The sequence below is a fragment of the Spea bombifrons genome, chromosome 1 (assembly GCF_027358695.1).
Source record: "Spea bombifrons isolate aSpeBom1 chromosome 1, aSpeBom1.2.pri, whole genome shotgun sequence".
In the NCBI taxonomy this organism is placed as follows: domain Eukaryota; kingdom Metazoa; phylum Chordata; class Amphibia; order Anura; family Pelobatidae; genus Spea; species Spea bombifrons.
In genome coordinates, this window is record NC_071087.1 from 15,479,058 (window position 1) to 15,492,668 (window position 13,611).

The window sequence follows — 13,611 nt, forward strand, 5'->3', positions numbered from 1 at the left end:
ACCTTACAGTGACAGTGTGTGTGCCGAACAGAAAGGAGAAAGTAAATGAAAAACAAGTGAAAGCACATCCCCCATGAAGACGCCAGCGCTCTCCTTGGAGAGGTAGAGTGCTTTGTTGATTGATGTGGAACTGATAAGTGTTCTTTTTCTATGTCCTTAGCTTTTCATGTTCCACATCAAGTGACTGAAGTCAGCCCTCTTATGTCATACGTGAGAGGCTCTCGGTGTTTATACTTTGCTCAGAGAGAAAGCTTTAAATAACAAATAACTTGATTATTCAATGTATACTAAAAATAGTCCGTAGAGAGCATCCTGAAAAGGCCAATATGGATCCCAAGAGGGATTACTCATCTACACACTGGATTTCTTGCATGCGTATCAGATAAATAAAATATCTGAAATTTCCAGACCTAGCCATATATACTGGGGATCAAATAAAGCAACTGACCAAGGCCCAGGCTTACCTTAGGGGCTCACCGTAATTGCCCCTTGGGTGTCGGGTTGTCCACATGTGTCAGTACACTACATGAAGATGTACGTAAGGGAGGGATCTCCTTGGCTGCTGGCGGTTGGTACGACTTTGCTGGGGGCACAGGAGGGCACTGGGAAAGGCTTGCCCATATATACCGGTATTTTTATGACGTGTTAATATAACTAGGAATACATGTATATAGCAACAATGTAGAGTTTGGGAGTCAAACGTACCTAATGCTATTAACCATTATTATAACTTAAAGTTTATTCAATAGGAGTTTGCAAATGAGTTTCTACCCATTGATGACCATACCTGGGAACTCCTTGGCTCCGGCTACCTGGAGCCTTCCCTTGCGGGACGCGGGCAGGACTGCGCACTGACGTCAGCAGGCGGTCTCGCTGATGTTGGTGGGCGGTCCCGTTGATGTCGATGGGCGGGCCTGCTGATATCGGCGGGAGTTCCGCTGACGTCAGGGGCGCTGACGGCAGCAGACAACACCCCAATTTAAAGGGGAAATGGGCAGGGAGCTCAAACCCGGAGAGTTCTCTGGTATTCTGATGACACTATGCATTAATATGGCCTAGCACCAGTAGCAATGGCTGAGCTGGCCCTGTGTGCAGCAATGTATTCTGTTTTTAAGGCCTAGGGGAGTACCCCAGTGCAAAACCAGGGTTAGGCCCTCGGTTGTGTCGCTGTCAGAGCTCAATAATCTCCTCAACTGGCCCATTTACACTATGAAGCCTACTGAGCCGACACAGCCAACATAAAATGCTTTAAAGGGCACTTTTAAGTGTGCGTTTTAAGTCCCTGAGCACTGTGATATGATTTGTTAAACACCTTCAGATATTATTTGTTCTGTTGCATAACAATTACACAATAATCAGAGAGGGATTTTACCTAAATATAACCATATCAGAGGAAACAGAGGTTTTGTTTCCAATATTGATTTACTAATAACGTGAAACAAAGTCTAATGAAGCTTCAACCCATACAGTACTTTCTACTGATCCTGAAAAATGAGTCAAAAAAATCATATTTACAATCTACAACACTCTACTGAAACAGACCTCACCAAAATGACCAATACTCAAATCATTGCTAACACAAAAAAACATTTCTCCTTGATTATCCTCTTTGGCTTCTCTGTTGCCCATTGACCACCCTCATCTCCTGCAAACTCTTCATCTGTGACACAGCTCCCTCCTGGCTAAAATCTTGCATCATGGGTGTTTGTCTAGCCATTGCTTCACGCTGAAGGACCAGACCTGCCACTCAAGTTGTAGTAAAAGTAACTGTGTGGTGCCAACAGCAATCTGCACATGGGCACTTTCCAAGATGGCCAGCCTGGGCCATACCGCTCTCAGTTATTACGCCTTAAGATTCAGTTCTCGGGCCTCTACTTTTTTCTATCTACACCTCCTCTCTTGGAAAACTCATATATTTTCAGGATTTCAGTACCACCTTTATGCTTATTACATATAGCCCTCCCTTTTAACTCACCTCTCTGTCTCTCTGACATTGCATCTTGGATGGCATTCAAGAAGCTGAAGCTCAACATCACCAAGACTGGTTTTCAGGTTATTGCCTTGTTGTTACACTAGACTCTTCTCTCTCCTTGTCCACTCACATCCAGTCACTCTCTTGTAAGATGTCTCTTAAACTCGTCCTTTCCTCATACAAGACAATTCTAAAATACTATTTAATTCAATTATGATATCCCATCTAGGTTATTGCAACTCAATGTTAACTCACCTCCCTCAATCCTGCCAGCCTAATATTCTAATGCCATTACCCAGCATTCCCTCGCTGTGCCAGTCCCTCCACTTACTTTCCATATACTCTTAAATGTAAACACCTACAGAGCTTATAATAACATGGCGCGACCCTATATCTCATCCCCGAATACTCGCCTGTATTCTTCACTCTATCCACAACTTGCATCTGTCTTCAACAATTACCACTTCTTGCCCCTCAGCTTTCCAGTAGACTCACTCTACGACCAATAGACTGACTTTCCACCTAACCCACCCCTACACACACATGCCACAGATACCCCAGATACTACTCTTTCCACAATACAACTATTTTGTTCCCCTGGAATTGTTTAATGTTTTACTGTATGTTATAACTACTGTTGCTTCTTTGTAAATTGCATGATTGCCTAAGTTATACTGTTTCTATTATAGACCGTACAGAAATACTATCCCTGTATATACTTAATATACCTGTTAAGCTACTGATCCTGTGCCAGTTTGCCTTGTATGTAATTTCTGTTCTTGAATAAACAGGTGTTGCCCACCTATTGAATGGGGTGTATAATAACATGAGCCCTCCTAAACTGATGTAAATAAATAAATACATCAATCAATGATCTTCATAAGGACCTGAATTTAATTTAAAAGGGGAAGTAATCGTGTATTGGGTTCCTATCTCCAAGAAGCTTCCAGGTTGCAACAGCCATCCTCTCAAACAGCAGAGGATCATGGATAGGCAAGTACTCACGTGTTTACACAACCAATATGACATACATATGCCTACAGCCACAGGTCAATAACGAAAGGACACAAAAGTGGGATTTCCCCTTTAAGCCCGAGGATTAAAATGGGGAGGTAGTGTTAGAGAATGTGTCGGCACTGGGAGTGGAAGCTGGGGGGCGGTCAGGACATGGGGTTTGAATTAGGAAATGTTGAAATGCCTATAACCATAGATGATAATGAACAGAAATATAAAAGGGAATATATTACTACTCTGATAGTGGGGGTGGGGGATGGATTAGAACATAATTATATTAAATGCATAACTGTGCAATGTAATGAGATATCTTTCCCTCTCAGCTGTCTGACTCATCAATGCTTCTCGGGAAACTCAAGGCCTGTATGTACACCCCCTCCTTATCTATCAGGTGCAGATTTCATGGACTACCACCATATAGAGGGGAGAGGGTTATCAGCAATCATGCAGAATGAAAACTCTTGCTTTCGCATTCTAAAAGGGTATTGCACAGGGAGATAAATGTAGTCACCCAAGACAGCTCGTAGGTCTCCGGGTTCCCTGTTGTTTTTCTCTCTTGACATTACCAACCTGCTTTCATGAGCCTTGCTTGCCTGGTAACAATGTGTATTTGCAGTGCATACAGGCTGGACCTGTCCTCTAGCTTGGAGCTACTTGCATCCACAATTAGCACTACTGAAGCTTTTTCTGTACACGTTCAAGCTGGGACATGTCTACTGTAAATTCTAGATTGTTATATTGTGCTTCCCACGATACAAAAACAAATAATAATGCTTATTGTCTGGCTTATTTTTTAAACATTGGGGTAAAAAATTAAAAAAATACACATTTGTTAGATCTGATACTCCTTTCTATAAGAAAGGCTGCATTTGGTATGGCCCCACTCTATAATCATTCTGCACCGGTGAAGACATTTCTAATTTTTCTTCTGATGTAATAGCTTTATACCCAGAGACTTCCAATCAGGAAGGGTGGTTTCTCTGCTCCGTCTCACTGAATTACCCCTGACGGGGCTTTGATGATAAAAACAATTTGGCCCATCTAGTCTGCTCACTTTTAAGCACTCAAACCTTAATCAATTGGTCTTGTCTTATACTCAGGAAAGTCAACCCACTGAATTAATTATACATTATACAGGGCCAGCTTAGCCCTTCTTTAAAATAAAATCTCCGGCTTGTTATTTTTATAATGCTGAATGAAGTTTGTGAGTTGAAACTGTAACTCTCCTTCAAATTCCTGGGTTAATGAATAAGCCCATTTTGCCTTTGCTCAAACCCATAGCGTGAGCTTGCAGTGAATGGTACATAAGCCACAGGACCAGGCCTGGACTGGCCATCTGGCACATCAGGCAAATGCCAAGTGAACCACTGGCCAACAGCACCAAACACGCACCCAATCTGCCCCTCCAGTGATTGGTTGCTGCAGCGTGCGACTGGATTACCCCATCTGCACGCTATGTGAGCATAAAATAATTCCCAGCAATGGCTTGAATTGACATTGTCTTACATCATGTTCCTATCACAATAAAGGGATTTCCACTTTAAAGACGAAAACCGCATCTCAGTCGGTGCGGCGCTGTATGCTTTTCGTTATGGGTAGCTTAGTGCAGATGATATTATTATATGTTATCCTCTATACCTCCACACCTTGGGTCCTCTAATCTACTGTATTGAAGAACCACCTCTTCCAGTTTAACCAGGTCGAGGCCTTCAACCAGGATAAACTGTCCCAGTTCAGACGGCAGGGATTAGATCAGAGCTGAAAGAGGACAGGTTGAGAGGAGCACCTTTATATTAACTCTTTCAGTGCCAGTAAGTGAGCAGTCTTCCTCTGCTGAGGTCTCTGTACATGCAAATGTATTTCGACAGCTTTCTATAAAACGTGAAAGAAGTCTCAGCCTTTATGATGCCTAACAATGATGTAGATGGTACTGTCCATGCAATGCCCGGCCACTAGGCTATGATAATGACCCCTAGGCCATTAAATTTACCATGTAACTAGAGCAGTGACACTCCTAATCTCTTCTTGGATTCCAAGTTCAGATTTTTATTTACTATCTTATTCCAATGTGGGGATTTCGTGTCTCAGTATTGCAGCTAAGGAACACCTAACCAATATTTTACTAGCAGGGAAGTAAACCACTAGCTCACAGCTAATATTGACCATATAGAAGTAACGTTTTCTGGTATGTAAGTGAACAAATAAGTACCTCCATGGAGAGCTCTGACTTTCTGGTTATATGTATCATCAGAGAAGTCTACATGGTTTTTTTATGCCACCATAAGACAGGCTATTCCAATGACAACTCACTCACTCATCAATTTTAGAGTCACAAAACATGTGTCCCCTTTTTGATTCACAATCGGGAAGTGTGACAATGCAGAGTTCTTGCCCTCTTCTGGATCAACAGCGCGGTTGAACCTGACAGACTTGTATGTTTTTGTGTGTCACCTATGGCATCAGCAGCCCTTGGACCAACCTGGGATGCAATCTACGAGGCGGTTTTTATCATACTGCTTGTGGTGAACAATAAAATGTCTCTGTCCTAATCACTCAGACCGACACTATTACTAATGAAAGTCTATGGGAAACAGACTTCATTAGCATTGCCATAAAGAATCAGTGTGATGTTTGAGCAGAGAAAGTTCCAAAAAAATATCACATGACACAATAATGGCAGCCTCCAGATCTGCAGATAAAGGAGGCTTATTTAAGCAAAACGAGATGGAACCAAGATCTTGACAATGCTAACGTGCATCACGGTATAGAGCACTGGATTCATGGTAACGCTAGCCATATGGTGCCAAAGAAATTACAGGGAACACACAGTACTAGAGATCAGCTGACTCTCCTCTGAAATAGGGACTTAAGAAGGGGGTGTTGTTATCTATCATTATAGTGCTAATCAAAGCTCTTCGTGGTTCCTGGAATGTATGTGACAGTAACACCACAATCATGTGACTGCATTGTCAGCTCTTTGAGTTTTAACGAGCTTTTCAGAAGATCTAGAAAATGCTCAGCAAGAGGAAACACCTTATATTTAACTCTGGCTAAAACTTTGACTCTTGTGACATCATATCTAGACCTTAAAAGACTGCCGATATATATATATATATATATATTGTGTCTTTTAGTGGTAGCAATCCATGGAGGATATAGTTTGATGATTAGGTTTCCTGTGAAAAGGACACTAGGAAAAAAAATTAAATTAAACACTTGTATCCTGACATGTTGGTAACATGTACCCTTATTTCTGTTTAATTAGGAAGACCTTTAATATACGTACTGCCCCCCCCCCCCCGGTGATCCACAGAGATCAAACAAGGCGTGTAACACACAAAGCAGCGTCAGCTGTCGATCCTCTAGCATAACCTTTTTATCCAAAAGTAACATCCCTTTAAATATTGTTGTGCTGTCATATAAAATAGGGTATTGTTTCTATGTGTTTATTGTAATTGTAGGTATACTACATCGATAGCTAATGGGCATGAAAGAGTTACTCCAGCGTTTTCCCACGGCTGTCCCTTTATCTCCGCCCCTTCCCCGCATTGTGACGTCACGAGACCTTTAATTCTAGGAGACTGACAACACGGCGTTGTAAGCGCATGCGCATCAGGGTCTACCCTGCACCAAGTACGCGTACGTCAGTGAGCCAGGCAGCCGGTGCTGCAGTATGAGGCTACACTAAGCAATTTGCGCTGCAGTGGGGCAGGAAGGCAAATGCCATATGTTACAGCTACAATAACCACAGGACTGGAAAGGGTTAAAACGCTTGGGCTATGTGCAGCTAATAGTGGGCTAGGGTTTGGCACTAGTGGCAATCACTATTCAGCTGTGTGATAATAGCAATCCAAAATAGCTATGAGCATTAGAATGTGTGTTCTGGATCAGGGGTCTCTCCCTGGTATATGAGGGAGGGGGTGGTGTTTTTTGTGTATATTATTTGTACAGATCTACAGAATAGAATGGGGTTTTCGAAATAAATGGCATTTAATGGAAAGAGCAATTATTTACTGTGTCCGATTCTTGCAGGGGGTGTTGGAGGGTTAAAGAGATCTTTTATGAGCCTTCCTTTGGCCACGACCCTTTGTTTCTGTAAGCCCAGATGGTTATGTGATGCTCTACTTGTGTGCTGTTCACCATACCCTAGGACTGTCAGTATGACCCAAAATCGTAGGGTTTTTGCCTCAATCTCAGGGTGAAGGGGTACATTTTCTGGGTCTCTCGCTCTGAAGCTGACTCCCTATTCTACACGGCTCTGATCGTATCTGAGACTCCCAATTGATGCTTTTTCTACCGATATGTTATGGTTGAAGTCCCTGTTTGAATGCAGGTGACTCGAGTGTATAGTTAAATGATGACAAGTCAAGGTTTCCATGAGGACGGGTTTTAGAGTCATTTAGTTGACACATTTGTCGAATCGCTTCATAGAATCTTTACGGTGGGCTATCCAGGGGTTAATATTTCGAGAGTTACCGATCAGCTCATTTAGAAGGATCCGGGGTGTGCTGGTTGCCCTTTTGCATAGCGCTAAAGAGATAATGGTGATATATGAACCATTGAATAAATAGTAAGGTATAAAATGCAAAGTATAGGGTGTTGGTTGGTATGGATCGCGCTCACAGGGAGGATCAGCTACGAAATACCAGCCCTTAGTGTGGTGACTCATCATTAAGCTAATCATGTCCTATGTATCTGCACCCACCCCGTGCGTATCTCCCTCTGTGCGCGTGTACTGGGTACATATACCCATATACCCTTCTATGTACAGCACTGGGTCCCCGGAGACCCTGCTCAAACTTCTAGATTGTAAGCTCCTTTGAATAGGGCCCGCCTTACCTATTGTTTCAATACGTTATGCTCTGCCTGCCTGTTGTACAGCACTGCGGAATATGATGGCGCTATATACGCCGTGATATAAAATAGCAAAATATACCGATGGCGCTATAACATGGGATGTATAGGATTCTGACAGCTGTTGCCAGACCCCAGTCCCTATCATCCATGGATGATAGGAACAGCAGTCAGCCAACAGCTGCCAATACACCATCCCCACCTAAAGCACAAAAGGAACTCCGGTTTTGTCTCTGTCCATCAATTCTGTGCAGTTGCTACTTCCCCCCACCCAGGGCCGCAAGGGGTTAACGAGGGCTGCTTTGCATGTCCAGGATGTCCCGGCTTAGGGGTGAGGGGAGACGGGACTGGAATGGCAAGCAGCGCTTTCTATGCTCATTGGTGGGCGGGGCTTGCTCTGCAGCTTGTGACGTGTCATTGAGGTCGCTTCCGGGGTTTTTAATGCTGCGCCTGTGTAGCCCGGCCGGCATTAGGAGGAGAGGAGGGGGGTGAAGAGGATACATTGTAACGAGGACGGGAACCTTCACCACAATAACATTCTACATACAGAGTAACGAGACAGCCGCTGCCGCACACGGAAGCCCCTCCTCACCCGCTACAGGCTTTTTATACGTTTATTTTCCTGCACATTTGGATGATTATTTTGTAACATTTCTTTTTATATATAAAAACTGAAATAACTGAAGCGGTTTTACCTTCATGCCGTATCTATAGTAACCTTTATTGCATAGTAATATATCCGATCTATCCGGTCTCCATACGCACACCGTGTTATCGTTATCAGACAGCCGTGCCCTGGGCCTGATCAATGGGGGATTACGGCTTCGGTTTACTGCAGACAGCCAACCTGTCCGGAGGGACCGGGGCTGGTAGTACGGGGAGCGGTGGTTTGTTCGGCGGGGGAGCCTTCCGAGCCAGCCCGCAGTTCCCGTCCTTCCTGCCCGGATACCAGCAGGTCATGCAGGATGAGCTGCTGCTTGGGGTGAGCTGTGCCCCGGCTAAGCACGGCCACATCAAGAACTCCCCGCCGCCTGCCCTGGTGCTGCACGGTGCCCAGGAGCCGGCCAAGCAGCTGGGGCACAAGAGGAAGGAATTCAGCCTCCAAGAGGGACCCGGCTTCAGGGAGGAGCTGAAGAAACCTGGCGAGGTGAATAATCACCGTCAGGGCTCACCCAAAACAGAGGATCTGGGTGTGGAGGGTCCCGACAGGCTGCTGCCAGCCTCCCCTTCTTTATCCTCCTCTTCCTCCTCCTCTAGCACTTGCTCTGTCGAGGAGGTGACCGCTGGCGGGGAGCCTCCATCCCTGGCCCACCAGCTAACGCCCAAATCCAAGCTACAGATGGAAGGTCAGGGTGGACATCTGCACAGCGGGGCCCCTAATCTCCTGGGTGGCCATTACTCGAGTTCCCCAGACTTGCCCAACGCTCAGAGCCCCGGAGGATCTAGTTCTCCCCCAGCCTTGTCCGGGTTCGGTACTCCCTGGTCTGTACAGACCTCATCGCCCCCTCCAGCACCTCCCCCACAACCCCAGCAACAACAGCCAGCTGCACCCCACCCCACCAGCCATAACCTGAATGCCCTGCAGAACCAAGAGCCAGACAGCTTCTACCCAGGCATCCCCTCTTCCATCAACCCAGCTTTCTTCCAGAGCTTCTCGACCATGTCTGCCAACCCCTGTCCTGGCATCAACGTGCCCGGTTTCGGCAGCCCCTTCTCTGCCCAGATTAACATCAGTCAGCAGCAGCAAAGCAGGAGGTCCCCTGTGAGCCCCCAACTGAACCCTCAACACCACCAGGCTGCAGCTTTCCTACAACAGAGGAACACGTACAACCACCACCACCAGGTAATACAATCGGGGGGACCTTCAAATGCAATGCTGACCCCAATATTATACATAGAACTATTCAATCCTTCATGAACCTTGCTGGCATCAGATCTGGTTACCCTTTGCCACTGCCTTTCCCTGTGTTATAAATGCTAATTTCCCATCATATTGATATTTCTAGATATTGCAGTATGTTGTAACATTACAATAATCTCTAGTTATTTGAGTAGGATTCTGGAATTGTAGTCCATCAGCTGCTAGATTCCCTAGGTTGTCAAACCATAGTAAGGTGACATTCCCTTTGAGATCTCTTCCACTCTGCTAGCAGATTGTAATGCCCTGAGGGGGAGAAACACCATTCACTAATGGGCAAGTCATCTGAGCATTTGTCCTTCTAGACCTCATTGTCTCAACTACTTTGAATAAAAATACTCTACCTCATTCAGCTGGGGTTAAAGGCTATTATAACCAGACAAAATAATTTTAATGATCCCTTTGTGATCATGGCTGAGTTTCAACCATCTCACTCAGTATAATGGGAAAATTAGTTCATAATGCTTTATAGGATATGAGATGTCTTCTAGTAAATCCATGTTATCTATGTTGGCACTGTTGAGTCTGGTTAAGATGACTAGTAACCAACATGTCCAGGCAACTGCCTAGATCTGACCTACTGTATTGGATTACCTATTTGTCATGGTTCCGTCCAGTATTTTTTTCTGGATTCTTAAAAAGGTTAGAGATTTTCAACCTGACCGTAATTCATCTAGTGGGCCAGTTGTTAATGCGAATGCATAATGTTTGATATTAACGATTGACCTGTGCTAGGCCTTAATTACTATTGAGCTTGCTTTGCCAGAAGTGTGTTGAAAAATTAATGTCATTGTCCTTGAATACGAGAGTATAGTCCACAATGTGTCCTTGTGCCCGATTTATGTGATTCTAATGCAGATTTCGAGATTTAATGTAGAAACCCTATGCGACCCTATGTTCCTTATCTTTCTGTTTCCTATGGGGAAATCTATTCTTGACCTGAAGGCATTACACAAGGTCATAGCCTTGGAATGTGAACATGTCCCGTCCCCCAATTCAAATAATGTTTATAATAATGGAGAAAAGAATGCTTATTAGTAAGTCCCCCCCCCAGAAAAAAAATTAGACAGGCCTCTTTCTGATAACATATGTTTTCCACAATCAGCTAGGCCCTTATTAAACATGATAGGATCAACTGGTCTATATGTGCCAATGGTTTTTATTAGACCCAACTGGGCTTTTTACAACCCTCATGCCACCATTTCCCAAGGGCTAGGCGAGCATATCTCGAAAGCAAAGACGCCATAGATCTCCAAAATTCTGACCTTTTAATTAACATTCATTTATATCTCATATTTCAATAGCTGTAGCTATCACTTCCTACTTTGGAATCTAACCTATAGGAGCCAGTTTGATTTTATATAGATTTGTCAATCCCTTTGTACATAGTACATACATCTCAGTACATGCAAGTCTATATAGATCAGGTCTCCCTAGTATATGTACATTACATATGGTAGACTTGGCCAATGTATATCTGCCTCAGTCTAACGTTCCTTTAAGTATTTCTGCCTCATCGTATTGATGCTCTTTATTAAATTGCATTCGCTTCATATCCTCGATCATGTACATTGTTCTGAGATGTGCAAGTGATTTAAATCACCCAGTTCCTGTGTCTCTGTTTTGAGGGGGTCTGCGGTACATTGCAGAGCAACGAGCTGTAGCCAACGCTGTCAGCAGAGGGATTAAATGTTTTTCAGATTTAGTAACCGAACAAGAGGATGTAAAGCCCTTAATTCCCCGATTGTTTTGCTTTGCCTTGTTTTGCTGAGGTGTATCTTACGTGTTTGTAGCTGACGTCACGATCTGCTGATGTGTACAAACGCCTCTTTCATAGGGTAATCATTATACGCCTGGAAATGTCAACTTATTTTATTTGGTTTTGCAATCAGATTGTGTAATGGTCACGAAAATAAATTTCCCTGGCATATACAAAATATCTCCCCTCTATGTAGACTGGGTACTGGGGGGTTGAAGGCTGTTGGTTACTACTGCATCATCTTACCAAAACAGGACTTTGGAGCTTATCTATAATAAGTAATTCTGGTGTAAGGCTGTAAAAGATTAGTGTGTGTGTGTGGGGGGGGGGGGTTAACGTTCAGGTTGGCTCTCATGGTCACTTCATCTCCTTTACCAGTAGAGTCCAAAAATGGCCATTATACACAACTCCTAGCCAACATGGCAGAAAATAGATTTCTCATGTGGCTCCTTCCACTTCACCATCACAGATCTCATACGTGGACATTACTACCGCAACCAATAACACCATTGGGTATAATTTTTTGAAAATGTAAATTTTTAGTTTTACGCAGATAGAGCTGTGATCTCTAAGCTCAATGAAGAAGTGGGAAAATGTTTTGGCGGAAGAAGGGATAATTAAAAAATTAAAGTATTTACATTTAATACATTCCTTCTCCAGACATGGATTGTCCTGGGCTCCTCTTGGTCCTACCTGTTGGAGACCTCTCATCCATCTCCATGCTTTTTGTTGTGTAAAATGTTTAGGTTAGTTACAGCTGTGACTTGCTTTCAGAAAGCCAGACCTAAATTAGCTGTCCTTTTTTGTATTAACCCCTTCTTTATAAATGTTCCCGTGCACCTGTACCGGTCTGACTCCCAGCCAGCAGTTCCATTAAGATGTTTGCCTCCTGCTCACAGTCTGGACTCGGGTTCAGATGTGGCCAACACTTCTGTTAATTGAGACCTGGACAGGCAAACAAAGTGTTAATGGCTTCAGCTTATCACCCAGATAGCTGTAGCAGCAGATAAAGGCTCACCAAGACCTAGGCTTAGAAGGTCATAAAAGAGTTGATATTTTTTTCAGACATTTGTTGAATAAGTATTTTTTTTATATATATACTGTATTTTATTCTATCATTTAACTCCTGTGCAGCAGGGATCAGTGCTGGGTAATTAGCTGGTGCGTAGTAAAAGGTGATAATTAGTGAGACATTTCCAAAACATGATTTCTGTGGATCTGTGGATCTCCGGCTGTTTTATTTCCCTTTTATTTTAAAGTTGAAATGTTGTCTGGAACATGCATTAAGTAAAAAATAATAATAAATATATATATATATATATATATATATATATATATATATATATATATATATATCCTAAATATAGGTATTGTAAGACCTGCTGTGTAAACTGTTGATGCTATATGTGTAATATATTATATTTATGAATGTGTTTTAGTTTTCCCTTGTTCTAGAATGCTTATCATATACACATACCAAAAATATCCAGTGAATTTCCTTTTATATATAAAATTCCTTTTAAACAATGGCACAGAGTCACAAGTCGGTACTTTCTACTGATTCCCAGTACAATAGATTAAAGCCTTTTTTTTTTTTTTTTCTTGCACTCGGCTTTCGTTTTCCGGATTGTATTATGATGTCAAAGGTGCACGTTTTATAGTAAAAGCTCAGAAGTGATTCCTGTAATTACATAATATGCTATCAGACACAGCTGCTAGATATTTATTTGATTTGATCATAGCAACTCTTTCCAATATAATACGTATCCCGTGTTAATAAAGGTACATTATAACAAAATAAATGTTACTATGTAAACATTCAGAAACGTTAGATACGTTGGCAATAGAGTAGGAATATCAGGCTTGATTTGGTTAGATACATACGGTTAATTATCTGATTAAATGCTAGGGAAATCTTAAGATTCAAAAGAACAAATATAGATGAAAAATGTATATATGATCAGCCAACTTCCAAGATTTAGTGAGGATTTTTTCCCCCCATATTTAAATATATTCCATATTCATGTCGGATGCTTTGTTTCAGGGCTCGTAGACCAGGCTGGTGGCTGCCGGAGCCACATACTTACCCTTCAG

General features: G+C 42.9%; 1 protein-coding gene across 5 annotated transcripts in view; it reads left to right on the plus strand.

Annotated features, from left to right (window-relative positions):
- The first annotated feature begins 8,627 nt into the window (after positions 1 to 8,627).
- CPEB2 (cytoplasmic polyadenylation element binding protein 2) overlaps positions 8,628 to 13,611 on the plus strand; it is a 33,954-nt gene continuing 28,970 nt past the window's right edge. Inside the window, exon 1 of one of the 5 annotated variants that reach the window (XM_053458285.1) lies at positions 8,628 to 9,683. In XM_053458285.1, coding sequence (XP_053314260.1) covers positions 8,649 to 9,683 — 1,035 coding nt within the window. In that variant the 5' untranslated portion in view covers positions 8,628 to 8,648. The remainder of the gene's footprint in view (positions 9,684 to 13,611) is intronic. The other 4 variants (XM_053458286.1, XM_053458283.1, XM_053458284.1 and 1 more) reach the window with 4 other exon arrangements.